Source organism: Callospermophilus lateralis, chromosome 15 (assembly GCF_048772815.1).
Source record: "Callospermophilus lateralis isolate mCalLat2 chromosome 15, mCalLat2.hap1, whole genome shotgun sequence".
Lineage (NCBI taxonomy): Eukaryota > Metazoa > Chordata > Mammalia > Rodentia > Sciuridae > Callospermophilus > Callospermophilus lateralis.
In genome coordinates, this window is record NC_135319.1 from 89,403,393 (window position 1) to 89,422,101 (window position 18,709).

Here is an 18,709-nt window from a genome sequence, read left to right on the forward strand (position 1 = left end):
AGCTAACCAGTCTTGTATTCAAGAGATCACAATGATGATGTGGCAATATTTATCATTAACTTAGAGCAAAGTAATTGTAGCCTTTTTGATTCTTCTTTAATGTACCTCAATACCTGGTCCATACCATTTATCCACCAAGGGCCAGCCATGTAATCAAAGTGAAACAGACTGTCTCGGTGTTACCTCTTGTGGTTATTGAAAACACCCATGAATTACGACTGGTTGCTGAATTTGGCTTGTTTATTCAGGATCCCTTGCTGATTGATGGAGGATAAGTGAAAAAGAATGTCAAAACCATCAGTGAGATTAGATCCAGGTGCAGGCCTCCGGGCCTCCCGCCCTGCAGGAGCTGCCAAAGCTTAGAGAGCTCACAGGAGGAGCCCAGGGGAATGATGCTTAAGCCTGAACTGCACTTTCTCTTCCTTACAGAAAAAGCAGGCTCAGTTTTATGAAAACATCGTCAAAGTGATCAGACCCAAGCCCGACTATTTCGCTGTTGGCTACTATGGACAAGGGTTCCCCACCTTCCTTCGGGTAAGTTCTGTTCTACTCAGTCTGAGCTGGGATTGCAGCTGCCTGGACAGCAGTCCCTTTTCCCAAGGTGATTTGCAAGTTGAAGCCCAACTCTGAACTGGAGGAGCTGAGAATGTCTTCTTTGATTGCGTGTAACCCTTAGGTTTGATTTTTCCTGAAAAGAACTCTCTTTCCAAGATTTATGTGTATTTTTAATTGTGCTAAAATATGCATAACATGAAATTTGCCATTTGAACCACTTTGGGTTGTACAGTTCAGTGGCCCACGCACCGCTGTCACCCTGTCGATCCACCCCCAGAACTTTTCATCTTGCAAAGCTAGGACTCGGTACCCTAGCTCTCCACGCCCCCTCTAGCCTTCGGCAGCCACTCTTCTGCCTTCCATGTCCATGAGTCTGACTGCTCTAGGTACCTCTTGTGAGTGGGCTCACGCAGTACTGTCTCTCTTGTGTCGGGCTTCTTTCATTCAGCATGGAGTCCTTAAGGTCCACCCATGTTGTAGCAGGTGTCAGAACTTCATTCATTCTTTTAGGCTGAAAAATGTTTTGTTGTATCAATACATCATATTCTTTTTATCTATTTATCTCTTGATGGAAGTTTCGGTTGCTTCCACCTTTTGGCTGCTGTGAATAATGCTGCTACAATGTGTATTTGTAATTACATATAAACACTGGAGATGGATTCCCAGGGCCACCATGCTAGGAATCCACTGCATCCCGGAGGCCGGTGGGTGCTGTTGGAATGTGATCAGAGTGGTAACCACCATCACCCACCAGACTCCATTTCCCAATATTCACAGGAGGCTGGAGGAGATGTGTATGAAGAAAGGCTACCTGACCAACTAGTAAAGTGGTTTCAAGTTTCTCAAAAGCACATTCTTGGATGCCACTGACCTGAGGGTCGTGATTTCTTGCCATGTCTTGTGGCATGTTTTTATGACACATGGTTTTTTCTTACCCCAGGCAGCCCGGATTTTCCATGCCAGGAGCGTGGCTGTGTTTTTATGGGGGGTGGGGGGCCGTGAGGCTGGCAAGGAGATCCTCCTGGTCCCAGAGCTGTGCTTCCCGGCCTACATTTGCTGATTGCATAGGGCTCCCTGTGAGATGAGGCACCCCTTCACCTACACCCACAAGATGCCAATGTTCCCCCTGCTGAGGACGTGTCACTCTTTCTGGGAATGGCCCACACAGTTCTGGTCTGTTCTAGAAGGTAAGGTTGGGTGACCCCTCACTCAATGACCGCCCCAGTGACTGAGGCACCTGGCTGTGGGCTCACTGCTGCCAGCCCCTCCCGCTGCCTTCATTGTGCAGTGAAGACAGTGGTGGATCAGAAAGCCAGACTGGAGAGAAGGTCTTCCTGCCCAGAGAGTGACAAAGGGTGTTCAGTGACAACCTCAAAAACAAACTGAAGGAAGGCCTGAGGTGGCGGTCGATGCACTTGAAGTTGCAAAGGGCATTCATCAGTGCTTGTGTCTGCAAGTGTGCCCCCACGTGGATCTGTGAGAGCCCACCCTGCACTGTGCAGTCCCTGCTGTGCTGGGTGACAGAGGGGCCGTGGGCCCTGCGGACACTGGGATGCCTGAGTGTGGCACCTGCTAGCTGGACTTGCAAGGAATGAGGACGACATTGAGCCAGGCAGCAGCCTGCCTCGAGTCTGCCCGTGGAAAGCCTGGGACACAGGAGGCCATAGAGCCAGTAGCCGCAAGTTCTGCTGGGGGCTCCAGCCACCGCGGGCTGCAGGCACAGTTCTGGGTCACTTGCACTGTCCGAGGACAAAATGCAAAGTATGAATAAAGAGTTTAATGGGCTTGATTAATATTGAGCTGACTTTCCCGCCACACCTGAATAATTTTGTGGGGCTGTGGCAATATATTTATTACGCTTCACAGATCACCTGGCAGGGGTCAGTCTGACAATGACATTAGCAGTTACCACAAAGCAGGCGGAAGACTTGGTGGCAAGGCAGCTGGCAGAGGAGCCTCTGGAACTCGCTTTCCTCTGGCTCTGCCGTTCTCCCCGAATCAATCTGGGTTTTGCATATTAATATTTGTACTCCTCACAAGGAATAAATATATTTGCCTGTGTGTACATTTTCCCCTTGTTTTCTTGTTCGAAGGGACTACCTCAGCATGCAAAGTAATTGACATTTCTGGAAAAGGGTATTAGTGTTTTCTTCTATAACTCACTAGTGTTTTTATATTAAAGCCTTTATATACATTTTTATTATTATGCTTTTTTCTAATATAAAACATAATAAATGCATGCTAGTTTCATAGTAGCCTGTTATATATTAAATCTCACTGAATTTCTGGAATGTTTGACTTTATATAGCCTCCTAAGGTACCCATGTGTGTATTTATATTTCTAATTAAGACTACACATTACTTTGGTTTCTGCTTGGCATTAGTTTTCATAGAAATAAAACATTTTTCTTCCCTAATGATGCTTTTAGACATACCTAAGCATAAAGTGGAAAAATTATTCAATTCTTAAACCGTTTCTTCCTCACTAATTTGTAAAAACTCAGAATACACTGGTCCTAGAGAAGAGGGATGTCTTAGTCTGCTCAGGTTGAAGTAACAAAATACCTTCAACTGGGTCGTTGATACACAGAAGAAATTTGTTTTCTCACTGTTCAGAGACCAAAAAGCCAGAGCAAGATGCGGCAGATGTGACATCTGTGGGGGTCTGCTCCCCTCAAGGCAGAGGGAAGGGACCTCTCTGAAGCCTCCGGTGACCTGATCGCCTCCCAAGTATCCCACTGTTAACACCGTCGCCGCCTTGTTGATTAGGAGGGACACAAACTTGCAGACAGTAGCAGGGATAAGCTAATCGAATGTTCTAAGATTCCTCTCTATCTCTGAAAACCCGTTAATTAGACAAATTTTAATTTGACTTCAGGCTGAGTCTCTGAGAGATAAATGTAAAAATATGCAGCAAAATGCTGTTCCCGGCTGCCTCTGGCTGCCTCTCTCTCTGGCGTCTGTCCAGGGATTGCCAAGATAATGCAGGGCTGTGTCTGACTCATGACCAGCCTGAGTCTTCCCAACATCTCCGGATGGAAGAGACACAGGTCCAGTGCAGCCAAGACCCACCCATGGGCTCCTACCCATTGTCTCTCCCTGCCACAGTTTCTAATTAGGTGGAGACAGCCCTGGCAGGGGAGCCTTGACCTGTCTGTGACTCAGTTGACATGCAGAACCCGCTCGGGGATCTGCGAAGGGATGGAGAAGAACCTGCCTTGCAGATGTATTTAGAGTCCCTGTCACACTCATCTGGAGGTGGGCTCCACGAGAGCCTTGTATAGGGAGGGGAGCTTACCTTCTTCATCGCTCCACCAAGGTCCCTTGTCTGGCCCCTGACGGACTCTCCAGCTTAGGGGGTATCATCTGAGATGGATCAAACCCAACCCTCAGAAGAAGAGCTCTCATCTCACGTCACCACCATTTACTTTCCCATTCCTTGGTGAACGGGGATCGCACGGCAACTCTGATTGCAGTAAGGACAGACCTGCCATCCACCTCTCTCCAGCCTCTCACCACCAGGAGGCTGAGAGCCCAGCATCTTGGTCTGGATCCATTTTCCTTGGTTTCTGCCCTTCTGTTGCTGTCGCCCAGGAATCAGCCGAGGATGGCCATGCTCAAGCTCTGAGCTCCCACCTTTGTCTCAGGCAATCTTCAATTCCTTCAGAAGGACAAAACCCACTTAAGTAGAGCTGTGGGGGAGAGACACCTGCTCTCTGATCCCCCACCTCAGTTTCTTATGTGGGCTGTCCGGCTGGGTCTGGGAACCTGTTAGTACAAGAGCTGACCATCAAGAGGGAAGCATCAGAGTTGATGATTTTTGCATGTATCTGGGGATCTTCACAAGAGAGTGAAGTCCAAGGCAATGGCTAAAGCAGGATGTTTTAATGCTTTCTAGACAAAGAACAGTAAATCCCTAACAGAATGACAGCACAGATGAATCTGGACTCTGGTAGTAAATTCTAGGGCTATCTCTATGGGGGCGGAAGATCAGGATTCCTTTAGAATGTGTTGTTCAGGTTCTCTGCTGGCCCAGTTACCAGGGATCAGGGCTATTTTCCATCCGTGGTAGGACATTCCTCCCAGAAGGATCCGTATGGTATGCCTTGCTGCACGGAGGAAAACAGGCCACATCCTTTCTGAAGTTACAGTTCCCCAGTAATTCCAGCTTGAAACAGTCATTACACCACTTGGGCACATTTTGCAATGGCCAGTCCTTCACCCTTTCGGGGCCTACCCAGGAAGGAGTGCAGGTGTCCTTCTCTGCTTGCCGTGCCAGCCTCCGCCTTTTCTGACCAGGCCTGGGGCTCCAATTGCTCCCCTGGTTCTGCATAGCTTTTAAATTGGTTGCCTCTGCTGAGACTGACACATCTCAAGATGCGGGTAACGTGCTGCTGCCTCGGCAGTGCAGCTCGGGAGGCTTTTGTCCCTGGGTCCTCCACGAGGAACAGCCACACCATCGCGTTCTGTTCTTACATGCAGTCGCGTTTTTAAAAAAACTTCCCCGCATACCTTGAAGACTGGTGCTTTGGCTTGTGAGCGTTTCTGGCCTCCCCTGTGGTGTTATGCAATGAACGTCTTTGTTTCCAGGGAAAAGTTTTCATTTACCGGGGGAAAGAGTATGAACGCAGGGAAGACTTTGAAGCCCGACTACTAACTCAGTTTCCAAACGCAGAGAAAATGAAGACCACGTCTCCACCAGGCGACGACATCAAAAACTCCGCTGGCCAGTGTATCCTTTAAGACACCCTGCTGACTCCGCTAGCAAGGCATGCCCTGGCGGTTGCAGGGCTGGGTGGCTCGGGCTTCTCTCCAGGTCAGCATCCCTGCTGCCTGTTGATCCTTAACCCCCTTCCCCTCAGATATCCAGTGCTTCACGGTGAAACCCAAACTCGATCTGCCCCCTAAGTTCCACCGTCCGGTGTCCGAGCAGATTGTAAGGTAATTTTGCTCATAGGATGGGAAATGGGAGTGGCTGTGGGGCCCTCCTGCTGATGACTCTGCCTTTTGAAGGGTGGATTTCAGCCAGCTTTGAGCACTCCCATGCTCTTTCTGCCCTCTTCTAATTGCACGGGAAGCTCATGATTCCCAGCTTCCACCCAGGGTGGGGAGGAGTGGCCCTAGCCTGAAGGGTACCATGCTGATTACCCTCCCAAGGTTGGGGACAAGGAAAACTCTGGGGAGGGAGGCGGCCTCTGGTCGCTTGAGACCCATTAGGTGGGGAGACTTCCCTGTGGAGCACTTCAGCTGTGCCCAAGCCCAGTCCCACACCCAATCTGAGTGGAAATACAAGGCTGTGGCGGAAAGAGACTCGAACATTTGCTCCTGATTAAGCTCAAGATAAAAACCCTCCACCCATGAACCAGGATTGTGAGTGGTTTTTAAACCTCACTGTCCGAATTTGCGTGGGATGGTGCCTTGCAGTTTGAGTCGCCCCTGACGTAGCAGTGGTGCGGGCACATCTGCTTTTGCAGATGGCTCTTTGATGGGAAGAGTTTTCTTCTCTGTTTGATCCTCATTCCGGTGAAAACATTAGCCTCCTTGATGGCCTGAGGGTCCTCAGGATCTGCTTGTTTTGCATCCTCAAGTTTGGTGGTTTCTCCGAACTCTCCTCATTTCTTTGACCTTTCGTCAGCAGTAATGGATGTAAACCCAGACTCCGTGTGTTTTCAAGAGATTGTTTTCACAAGGCATGCATTTTAAGGTTTGCAATGTCTTTTCTCAGGGAGGGCCTTTAAGTAAATACAGAACCGTAGGGTCTCTCAGTTCCTTTAGACGTATTTCAGTGTAGGGGGAGAAAGAAGTCCCCCGCCCTGCCTGGTATAGGCAAAGCCCACCCTTGCCCACAGGAGGAAGGCAGCCACATACATTCCACGGGTGCCACTCTTTCAGATCTGCATTCTATAGATCTGAAACTAAATTATGGAGCATCTTTCTAAAAATAATGAATGCATCAATTTTTAACTCTTTTAGAAAGTAATTAATTATTAAGTTATCAAATAACTTAATGGCTAAATTATTGAAGCAGATGATGAAACAATTTCTTAAATAATAAACGCAAACGTTGAAGACGCGGCCTGGCCCCTCTGCTTCCCTTCCCTTTCCCCACTTCACCTTCTCACTCTGACCCAGCATCCCCTCTCCCTGAGGGTTGGCAGGGACCCAGAGGTGCTAAAACCTCAAGTTTATTTTGCACCTGCCAGGGTTTCCCTTCAGAGGCTGCTGGGCGAGGAGGCAGCAGGTCAAGGCGGCAGCCACTTCCCGGGATATGGCTGAGGCCAGATCCTGCATCTAAAAGTGAACGGGCTGTTTAAGGTTAATGTCTGATGACATTTCTGTCTCTGCAGCTTTTACAGGGCGAACGAGGTCCAGAGATTTGAATATTCCAGGCCGATTCGGAAAGGAGAGAAAAACCCAGATAATGAATTTGCGGTAAAACAACACCACTCATTCTACCAACAACAGGAGTGCCCTGGAAGAGTGTGGCCTTGGGGCCGCCATGCCTCTGGGCAATACGTGTGGGAATCCTATCTCCTCTCCCCTCCAAATGTAGCAAAGCCATCAACATTTCACAAATAGGTCTTGAGGTTTCAGGTGTATAGTAAGGTGCCTAACATGGGAAGGTGCAGGGCTTCCCTTGAACCCAGCCCCTGTGCTGGAGCAGGTGCTGAATCTCTAGCTACAGTTGGGTATGAGATGCCCAGTGCTTACAGGACCTCCTGCAGGTGACGTGGGGGTCAGCAGATGGGCTGAGTGTAGATGCAGATGCTGGCACACCATGCAGTGTCCAGCCTGAACTTCACTATATCTCAGCAGCTGCAGAGGGATTTCTGCTTGGATGCTGCTGGCGCCAGGGGCCAGGTGATTCTCCGTGGTGGAGGCTGTCCTATGCATTGCAGGTTGTTTAGCAGCATCCCTGACCCCTGCACACCAGATGCCAGTATCACTTCCCCAGTTGTGACAACCAATCCAAAAGTTGTTCCAGACATCACCAAATATTTGTCCCTTTTTGGAAACCATTGCACTGAAATCATGGAAATATTAACACATATCCTTATTACAGCCTTTTAGAAATTATATGTACAAACTGATTTAATGAATTTCATTTTAAAAAGGCACCAGACAAGCCAGAATTTTCTTAAATGATAACATTTCTCCCTTATTCATGGAAAACCTCCAGAAACCCATGTATAGGCCCACATTGCATGGAGACTGCAGCCCTGGGGACTCTGGGAACACCAGCACTGCAGGAGATGGCACTGCTCTAGTCTGCAATCTGGTGGCCTTTGATGAGGGGTCAAAGGTGCCTCAGTGTCTGTTCATGGTCCAGAGCAAAGCTTGGAACTCTTTGTCAGGGCTGCCTTGGGGACCTCCATTCTGTCCCCCTGCAACTCTTCAGGTTTCTTTCAATCATGTGATCCTCAAAAAAAAGCTGAATCTCCTATGTCAACTCCTGGGAGCTCCCTGGGGGAGCCCCTCCAGCTAGGAGGCCCAACCCCTTGTGTGTCAATAGGAGCTTGGAGTTGAGTAAATCCAAGACCTACAGTTCTAACACACTGGTGCTTAAGACCAAGGCTCTTTTTCTTGCCTAAGGCCAGTGTCGCTGCTGTGTTTCTATAACAATGGGGGCCCAGCCTTGGTACGTCCAACCCAGACACCCAACTAAGGGGGCAGCTTTCTGAGCAGTCGGCCTCCAGCCATCCTGCCATTGTGTATGTTGTGTCTGGGTCGCGGGTTTGTTGGCTTTTCCTTGCTCCGCTCCTCTCCCATCTGGAAGTGCATATATTCTTCACCGTAAAGAAACAGACACAAGGAGTCCAGCGAATTGCCAAATTGCCAGCAACAGGGGAGCAGAACTAGGAATAACCCAGGCTCCTGATGTTTTGAGCTATGCCAAGCCTCACAGGCTGGGCCTCTCCTGGATGGCCCTGAAAACCCACATGACCCCGCTAGGTCCTCAGGCATGCATGCAGCCAGGAGCCCAGGGTCTAGTCCTCCATGGGCTGGTCAGAACCTCAGGCTTCCAGATAAGCACAGGGTGTTTCCAGCCCAGGGAAATGGGGCTTTGCTGTCTCACCGGGAGCTTGGCTTCTCAGGCCCCAGGGGCAGAGGCTGTGGAAGCCCAGCCAAGAGCAGGGCAAGGAGGCTCGGCGCCTTCAAACCTTGCAAGGGCTGAAGCTCCTGCAGGCAAGGGCCAGTGGAGGAGGAGACCCAGATGGCCATCCCCTCCCAGGAGTGGAAACACAGAGAAAGTGCTGGAGGTGGGGTCTAGACAGGTTCTGAAAGAGCAAGTGCTACCCTTCAAAGGCTGGTGCCTGAGAGGGCGACCCCAGGGGGCCTGGCCTGTGTCCCTGAGGTTCCAACTGGGCCCTTGCTTTCCTTCTCCAGGAATCTTAGAGGTTTCCAAGATCCCAGACAGCTTTCCGGAATTGTTGACATCCCATGATCCCATCTACATAAATCTAGATCCCTATTGGTAGGGCTGGGAATCTAACTCCGCGATAGAGCACATGCTTAGCATGCACAAGGCCTCTGGTTCCACTGGCAGAAGACTTGGTGCTCACGATTCCGCCTTACAGGCTGGAATGGCAGAGGAGGGCCGCAAGCCAGGCAGGCTTGAGCAGGCGGAGGCCAGGGTTGCAGTTTGCCCTGAGTTGTGGCTCTGTGCAACCTGAAGGCAGCGCAGAATGATGCTTGACACCTTTTCCTACAATATGCAATGTCTACTTTACAAAGAGTACATTTCATAAAATGGCATTTTTATTTAAAATGTATGTACACATTTTAAAAATGCAGAGAGTGGAAAGTCTTGAGTAATACACCAGAATGTTCAGGTTGTCATCTCTGCATGGTGAGTAACTTTCTCCCTTCCATTTTCATATTTTTATGTTTTCACAAAAATGTTCTAAAATACCAATTTTATTAGGATGTGAGAGGTCAGTTTTGATAAACCCAGCCTTCCTGAATGCATTAGCACCTTTGAATTCGTTTTGAACTCAAAGTACAGCTAATATGAAACTCATTTGGCACCATCCCAAATCTGTTCAAGAGGCCCCACCAGTTTGAACTATTTACACTTCCCCATCTCCTACATTCTCTTTGCCAAATACCAGGGAGGTGGAACCTCATGGCTAGGAAACAGGATGCTTGGGTATGTGTTGTGTGGCTGTTAAGCAGACCGTGGCTTATGAGGTGGCACTGCAACACACACCTGCCCTGTCCTGCCCTGCCCCGCACACAGGCAGAACCTGCTGCTCAGGAAACCTCTGCCCAGGGGTCCTATAAATCTCCATGAGGGCAGAGCCATCCACCGCTGATGGCCTCCTAACACATGTTTTGTGTTCCTTTTACAGAATATGTGGATCGAGAGGACCATATACACAACAGCATATAAATTGCCTGGCATTTTAAGGTGGTTTGAAGTCAAATCTGTTTTCATGGTAAGAACAAACCCTGGAAGCCATCATCCCATTCCCTTCCCAGCTAGGGTCGGATACACCCTCCTGGCAGGCTGCCCACGGCAGACCCTGCAATGTAGGTGGCCCTGCTGCATGTTCCTCCGAGCGTCCGTGACACCTCGCCCCATCCCACCCCCAGTATCTTAGTGGAAGAGCTGTGTAAACACAACCAAGAACTGGCTTTCTTTGTAAGAAAACCAGACCAAGATCTCATTTCTCCTCTCAATATTTAATTTCAATCATAGCTGGGCTGTTTTGACAGTTCTTTCCCTTCACTAAATGAAAAGTTTAAAACAAGTTCCAATTTACATAAACTTTTTACAAAATCTTTCTTCTTGATGGTTTTATTGCCATTTACATGACAAACAACTGAATTAATAGCACTCGCTCATTTCAAGTAAAAATAGCCTGAGAATAGACCCGGCCCCTACAGTTTTTAAAGGAAGGATGGTTCCCGTCTCGTTAACTAAACTCTGCGTGGCTTTGGGACAGCTTCATTTACATGAAACTCACATTTATGGTGAGCTATGGGACAGCCTCATTTACATGAAGCAGCAGATCTATTAACTGCGTGGAAATGTCAGGGCTGTGGCAATGCCAGTTTAAAAGTGCTGGTTGAGAAATGTTTTTGTTCCTGTGTCTTCATGCAGCAGGATCCCAGCCCGGGGGTAGCACTCGCCGCCAGTTTGCAGTGAGTCCCCCAAAGCACCTGGTTGTTGGCTCTAGGACGAGGCTGCAACCTTCTGTCCAGCCTGTGTCCACCATCCCCCTTTGGCCTGGCTGGCTTGAGCTCCAGGTCCTTCCATGAGCATTTGCCTGCTCTGACAGACCTCCCGCCCCGCCCCAGGAGGCTGCCAGGATGCAGCCCTGCTTCCTGCTGGGCCTCTGAGGCTCTCTGCCTACCCTGTTGGGAGACACTGTCCCTTTCTGCTCTGGGACCTCCCATTCCTTTCTCCAGACCTCTCAGGTAGATGGAGGGCTGTGCCGAGTGGGGTCAGGTGGCAAAACCGCAGCCCCTTCATGGGGAGTTTGGAGGTGGTAAGGTCCCATGGGACAGAGGAGCAGGCACTAATCCTCTTGTGAGCCTCTGCCCCTGAGATAGTGGAGCCTGACCTTTTGTGAGGACGCGGCTCCTGGGTCTGTGCTGGCCATTTTTAACAGATTAAAAGGGCTGGAAGCCAAATAATCCCAGAGTGATGGGACTGGAACCTGCTGCAGACCCCCTTCCCCTGCCCTGCCCCCGGGAACAGACCCTGCCCCCACAGGGGCAGCCACTAGCCTGTTTGACGAAAACAGGAAACGTTCTTTCTTGAGGTAAATGGGTTTAGAGACTGGGGATGAGCAGCCAGTTAAATGGCATCCTGCCCCAGAAGTCATGTTCCTAGGATGGGACATTCCACTGTCTGACACGGGTGAGGACGGCTTTCCTGAGAGCACATGTGACGAGGGCCACCCTCAATAGTGTGCACATGGTCGACCACAGGTCCCTGTATCGGGTCACAGATGGGCACATCGACAAGGCGATGGCCTCTGTGGACCACTTCCTCTGCAGCCGCTGGATTGTCATGCTAGAATCTGGCAATCCCCACTTGTCCATTCTCTGTCCTCTCTGCTTTCCCTTCTCCAGCCTCCTCTCCCCACCCCTCAGGCGTCCCCCAGAGGCTGCAGCAAGAATGCTGGAGGCTCTGCTTAGCCATTTGCTGGGGACACCCCAGTCCCTGGACATGGCTGGGGCCCATTGCACCTCCTTTGGGAGGATCACAGGGACTGAGGCCATCTGGACGTGGGTCCCATGGCCCCAGCCTCAGTGGGAGAGCACAAGGCCTGGTAGGCAGTGTGGGCCGCGTACCATGCTGCTCTTAGGGCACCTTCGGGTTCCGCCAGACAGGGCTCCCGAGAAGGACAGAGGCGGGAGAGAGGGAAGCAAGCCCAAGAGGAGGAGTGACTTGTCCCCTGCCTCCTGCGCGGACGGCTCCACTACAAGGATGACTTTCCAGATGAGACTGCAAGCGTTCGTCTTCCACATGGGGGTGTGTGGAGGCCCCTCCTTTGCCTTCCCAAACCAAAGTGGCCAGCAGGTTTCTAGAAGGACAACTCTAGAACAAGCAGAGAGCTAGAACACGTTCAAGGTCTCCTTTGGGGTAGTGTTGAGGCACCGCTCAGGGCTGTGTGTTTTCCCAGGATGACCACATGTGACCACAGCCGGGCAGCCTTGCTTTCTTTCTTTGGAATTTCCACAAGAGAGTTCCATGAACAGTGATGATAGAATACCCAGCTGTTCATGCCTGGGCCACAAGCGACCGCATGTCCAGCCATCTCTTGTGAGATGGGGTCTGGGAGAGGAGGTAGCCCGCCCCACTGGGCAGCATGATCCTCTGGAGAGGCCCAGGCAGAGAATGTGGCCATGCCGTGGTACAATCTTCTATTCCTTGCAGGTGGAGATCAGCCCACTGGAGAATGCCATTGAGACCATGCAGCTAACGAATGACAAGATCAGCAGCATGGTGCAGCAGCACCTGGACGACCCCAGCCTGCCCGTCAACCCCCTGTCCATGCTCCTGAATGGCATCGTGGACCCGGCTGTCATGGGGGGCTTCACCAATTACGAGAAGGCATGTGGCATGCCCGGGGTCACCAAGTGCCTTCCAGACACTTTCCCCCCAGCCTGGAGACTGCCTGGCTTCACTGAACAACCTCAGCAGTGATGGAGCCGTGGCCAGGCACAGAGGCAGCCCCTGCAGGGGCTAAAATGTGTACCGTCTGACCCTTCATACAAAAGGCTTGTTGACCTCTGATCTAGACCAGGAAAAACGAGACAGTGCACTGCCAGAGAGTGGGCTGTGAGGGTGGCAAACTATCCCTGGAGGAAAAGGTGGCACTCCCCTATCCCTCAGGTTGTGTCCAGCCTGGGGCAGGTGCAGGGTGGGGACACAGGTGCAGCTGGCTGGGTGGTGTTCAATCTCCCCCAACTTGGCCAGGTGACCTAAATCAGCTGTGACCTTGCTGGACTCTCAGCATTGGGGCATCGCTGTGAATGGCCCATTGGTGGCCCGTGTGCTCCATTTATAGTTTCACCTTAACATTTTGCCTTGGGACTGGGGAGAGAGTGACAAAAGGTCTGGAGTGAGCTGGGGAGAGCAGGGTCAAGGGTCTGTTTGTGGCCTGGTGTGAGGTAGAGGTGCACGCCTCCGTGTTGGAGGAGAGGTGCACTGAGGGCTGTCTGTCTCCACAGGCCTTCTTCACAGATCGCTACCTGCAGGAGCACCCCGAGTCCCTGGCTCAGATCGAGAAGCTCAAGGACCTGATTGCCTGGCAGGTAGGGTATGCAATGGTGGCCTTGCCTGCCTGGGGGGCGGGGGAGCAGCTCTAGGCTCAGGTCTCCTGGGCCCCTTGCACACTGCCTGCCAGCATGATGGGCCCAACCCCGGGCTGCGCTCATGAACTTGAACATCCAGAAAGTTCTCTCGCAAATGAACAAGGTCTCTTCCACCCCCTGCTTAGTTAGCCCAGCTGCTGGAAAATCTCTCTAACATCAACCAGGACTTAGAGGCACGAAGCCCTTTGCCGCAGCCTGTCCCGGGAAAGGTGTCGGCCTCTGCAGTCTCGGGAGCTATAGCCGAAGCTGCAGGCTCTGGGCTGCAGGGTGTCCTCAGTTTGGTTTCCCCAGGGGAGATTCTGTATCGTGTTTTGTTTCTGCTCATGCTCCTGAGGCTACCGAGCCCTGAGGGAGGGCCATTGTCTTCAAGGTGGGTAACCCAACCCAGAGGGTGCTTCGTGTTCAGTTCCCACGTGCCCGTGTGTCTCAGACCCTCCTGGCTCCGTGGCCCGGGGACGTCCAGAGTGCTTCTCGGGGAGCTCTACCTCTACTTGCCCTGTCACCTGGGTTGCCCACTCGTCATGTGGGAGGCGAGGAGGGGGCTGTCCCCATCTTCACCAGAACCCCACAGGCCGGGCTGAGGAAATGGAGGGGGGGCCTGCCCGTCTTGGGCGGGGTGCTGTTCAGGCCATGTGGCTACACTAGGGGTCCTGAGCTCCCTGCTGGGGCCTGAAGATCTGTGCAGTTTATTGGGCAAGGCTGTCCTCTGAGGAGACAGCCCTTGGGCATTTTCACCCTGACTGTCCCAGCAAGTCCCCTCTTCCTGGCTCCCTGACATCAGCACATTGGCCAGGGAGACACAGCGGGTGGTGAGGCTGAGCAGTTAGAGGTCCGCCTAATTTGCATTCAAATGTACAGGCTGGACTTGTTTTTATAATTCTGATCATTTGTATTTATATATGCACATCATATGGGTATTTATAAAGCATATAATCTGTGATAAATTCTACAAAATTCACTATCTTAGCCATTTTTAAACGTATGGTTGTACATCCGATGTGTACAACAATGTGAAGGTGCTTAACAGCACTGAAGCGTACGTTTTTCATCTTGCAAAACTGAAACTCTGTCCCCATCAAACGACTCCCCCTCCCCTCCCCCAGCCCCGGGTGCTCCTCATTCTGTTTCCTGCCTCCATGGGATTTGACAACTTTGGGAACTTCTCCTGAGTGTACTCCTTCAGCATCTGCCTCTTCCTCTGGCTTGGCTCACTGGGCAGGATGGCTTCAAAGTCCATCCATGCTGTGGCGCGTGTCAGGATTTTCTTCTTTTGAGGGCTGAGCCATATTCCGTTACATGGGAAGACCAGGATTTGTTTGCCAATCATCTGTTGATGAATCTTTGGGTTATTTCTGCCTGTGGCTAGTGTAACTCACACTGCTGTGAACATGAGTGCACAGATACTTGTGCCGGTCCCTGCTTTCAATGCTTTGTGGCATCTACAAAAAACAAGAATTCATGGATCTTATAAAATTCTGTTTGATTTTTTTTGTGTCATTGCCAGATTTCCTTCAGGGAGTGTATCATTTTACATTCCCACCAGCTATGATGCATGGTCCTCATTTCTCCAAATCTTCACCAAGATTTGTTAATTTGTTTTCTTTTTTTATAATAGCCATTTTTATGGGTGTTCAGCTACACACCCAGGATTACATTCAAAAGGAAATACTTAGACTCTGTCGTAAATCTGTACGTGCCTTAAATCCGTTTGCCTGGGAAGTATTTTGTGATCAGATCCCTCTGAGGTGACAGGAAGGGGAAGGGGCACTGGTGGCCAACGCTGGTTTCTTTGCATGAAATGTAAGCCTTATGTGAGCAGTCTCCGTTACTAAAAAGTGGGACTTTAAATTTCAAATGATCCCATTTTAGATGCCATAGAAACTAAAGGGTACAAAATTCAAAACTCTGAATGCTATAACACAAAAACTAGTTTGGTCTGCAAAAGTTCTATTGATTTTTTTCCCCCCGTAAGCTTTTACAGCAAATTGGATTTTAAGAGTTTCAAGTCCTACAGAGGAAAATAATTTGTTCCCCAGAGAGCAACTTTATGTCAGCCCTCTGTCATCACCCCTAATAACTGTATTAAAGGATGAATTTTAAAGCAGCTCACAGGGAAGTTGAAAGAATTCGTTTTCTAGCAACTTCATTAAATCAAAGAGTGAAGAAAAATACATATTCAAAACATTACCTGTGATTTTGCTCTCATTTGCAAATGTTTTGAAAAGGCATATCTTAATATCAGTAATTGAGTCATGTGTTCATTAAAAATAAGAACTTTGGGGTTATCAGGATCTTTGTTCTCTTTTTGTTTGTTAGTTCATTTGGTTTGGGTTTTCCTGAAGCTCTGGCAGGTGGAGCAGGGCTGTCCTCCTGGGAGCCGTGGGACTCATTTGCCCAGTTTCCATTGCTGATGTACAAGCTCATCTCCGAGGCCGACAGGGAAGCCTGGCCAGTTGGCCTCAGGGGCTCCTGCTTACTGTCTCTAAAGCAGAGGACGGTGCTGGCCGCTCCTTACCACACAAGAGGCAGGGCTACCTGCAGTCTCTTCCAGGTTTGCAGCTAACACCCAGTCCTGAGCCACTTCTTCAAAGGCATAGCTCTGTGTTCCCCTGAACACACCTGTCATTGCTCAGTGTCCAGAGATGAATCTGGACACTCTTATGTGAAACTGCTATGTGTGAACATATTGCTCCTTTGAAATGTACAGAAGAAAAAAGACCAAACTCCCTCATCATCCCCAGGCTCAGTGCTCATGGAGTGCTCATGGAGCACTGAGCAGGCTGGCATCTATGCAGGGAACACACGAGACCAAACTTCAATTGCAGCACACTCGTTAGGAGGCCAGCCTTGAGAGTAGACTGTAAGCTCACTTGGAACAGCTGGAGGTGTGACTTTGGGACCATACTCTCTGCTCTCTGAGTTCTGGGAACCCCTGGAGAAATGCAGATTCCAGGTTCACCTGCAGCAGGTCATGACTCTAAGATATTTTGTAGGCTGAGCACTTAAGTGTCTCTAAAGACCATTTCAAGTCGGCGTCTATGTCTTCTCTGTGTCGATGAAGCACCTCATATGTTGGAGGGTATATGCACAGGACAGTTTTCTGTTTTCTTTCATTTCAAATCACATCACAGTTTCAGTTCAGCCCCAGATACTCAGACCCCGGGGACCATATCCTACCCTCTAGGAAGGTCTTTTCCGGTCACTGTCACAGATTGTTGAGAACCATGAATTCTTGCACATTGTTTCACCACCAAATTACAGTTCAGATGGTCCCAGCGCCCATCCAAGTATCCTCAGCTCTACTCCAGCAAGCGGCTCCTGTGATGTAAAGAATCTGACCAATTAAGAGTTTTATCATGCCGACAGAACACAACAAAACACAGAAATGATTAGATTGCATTTTTCACACTTAAGAAAGGCCATTCCAAATAAAAAATGCTTTCCGTATCTAGGATGGCTGTGTTTCTCCTTGAGGTGGCCTTCCGGCACACGTTTGCCTCTACGCCCTGATGGACACATTCACTGTGCCACCAAAGTGGTCTCAGCCTGCCTTTGTCATCTCCCAAGGCAGAGCTCGGGAAGCAGAAGGAGTACAGTGAGCACTCTCTGCTGCTGGTCCTGAATAAACTGTGGCTGGCCCCAGGGAGCCTGCCATCTGTGTGAGGAATTCACATGGAATATTAAAAAGTCCCATCTATTTTAAAGTCTCACCTGCACACCGTCCTTTCGGTGCTAACTGGCCAGAAAGGGATACCTGGCCTGTGCCTTGGGTTTAAGCCCAACTGTCAGCAAAACCAACTTCTGTGCCAGTGCAGCCCCGGAGCAGGCTGGGCACGCTGGAACAAGGTGGTATCCCCCTTTCCTGGATACCAAGAGAGGCAGCAGCTGCGGGCTAAAAATGGCAACCCAATACATTTCATGCGTTGATTCATCTTGATAGGGCGTCTTGAATTTGTTCACATGAAATTCAATTGTGTACTTATTATCCCTCTTACTAATAAATCTGCTGGTGCAGATAGGTCTTCTGTCATATTAGGAAATCTGTTTTTAATCAGTTTTTTGATTTAATTGTAATTATTAAGAGGAAGCCTCTTAGTTTGATTGCATGGAAGAATGTCTAATTCCCAGTCCAAGCACTGGGCAGGAGCATTGGCCAGGGACAGATAAGGGAGGCTGTTCCTAGGTTTACCTCCACAGCAACTCTGGGGTCTCTGCAGCTGGAAGAATGAAAATGTCTCTTGTGACGCTTGTAAAGGTCAGCGTCATCTCCCCGCTTGGAAGTGAAGTGTTGGCGTGGATATCTTGTGACAGCAGTGTCGGCAGAGAAGCGATTATTTTTAGTTTTAAGGAAGGATGAATTCAGTTTTCCTTTCCAAACAAGAATATCCTTCAGGACTATAGATCACACATAATTAGATTTTTGTGTTTTGGAGTAAGGTTCTCAATTGCCTATAAAGGCGATATTCTTACCTTAAAAATGTTTATGCTCTAACATGACCCTTTGCCTGCAGAACAAGTTACATCTAAACATTCAAAGTGCAGCTCTTCCAAAACTCCAGGAAGGTGAAGGGGGAAGTCTGTTCTGAGAGTGATGGGCCTCAGCATTCAGGAGCCCACTGGACACCTCCAGTAGGGACCCAAGTGCTCTTCATTTGAAAATCCATCTTTGGGGGAAGTGGCCTGCTGGCGAGTAACCAGTCACTTTGATCTGGAAGCCAGCAGGCGCATTTCAGCCGGCTCCACTCTCCGCTGGGGTGCATTGCTCTCTCTAGACCATTAACCAAGAAATAAGGAGAGAACAAACGTCGCCTTCTGTGTTTTTCAGATTCCATTTTTGGCTGAAGGGATCAGGATTCATGGAGACAAAGTCACAGAGGCCCTGAGGCCGTTTCATGAGAGAATGGAAGCCTGTTTCAAGCAGCTGAAAGAAAAAGTGGAAAAGCAGTATGGCGTCCGCACCATGGTAAGTGGGCCGTGTCTCAGGAGAAGGGCTGTCCGGTGTCCAGGAGAAGGTGATGGGCTTGGGGCACAGGGGAGCTGACAGGAGCAGGTGTTGCCCACATAGGTGGTGGGATTGGAGGGAGCTCAGCCCCTTGGCCCATTAGTTGGCCACCCAGCAACCTCCCTTCAATAGCTGGAAATGTCAGTGTGAGGCAAAACTCCTGGGCTTGCTTGACCTCCAGATGCCCTGTTTACCTGCTCTAAACACCATCTACCCTTGGTGTCAAGGAGCCAGGGAGAAGTTTCACAGAGGCCATGTGGCTTGGCTGGCTGACAGAGCCCATTCCCACAAGCACAGGACACACAGGACTAACTAACC

At 49.9% G+C, this 18,709-nt stretch overlaps 1 protein-coding gene across 2 annotated transcripts in view; it reads left to right on the top strand.

Moving 5' to 3' along the window:
• Dock1 (dedicator of cytokinesis 1) overlaps window positions 1-18,709 on the top strand; it is a 447,303-nt gene that overhangs the window by 407,954 nt on the left and 20,640 nt on the right. For both annotated transcript variants that reach the window (XM_077105459.1, XM_077105460.1), the window contains exons 40-47: window positions 430-534; window positions 5,146-5,287; window positions 5,418-5,496; window positions 6,903-6,987; window positions 9,909-9,995; window positions 12,449-12,625; window positions 13,246-13,329; window positions 18,215-18,352. In XM_077105459.1, the coding sequence (XP_076961574.1) occupies window positions 430-534; window positions 5,146-5,287; window positions 5,418-5,496; window positions 6,903-6,987; window positions 9,909-9,995; window positions 12,449-12,625; window positions 13,246-13,329; window positions 18,215-18,352 (897 nt within the window). The remainder of the gene's footprint in view (window positions 1-429; window positions 535-5,145; window positions 5,288-5,417; window positions 5,497-6,902; window positions 6,988-9,908; window positions 9,996-12,448; window positions 12,626-13,245; window positions 13,330-18,214; window positions 18,353-18,709) is intronic.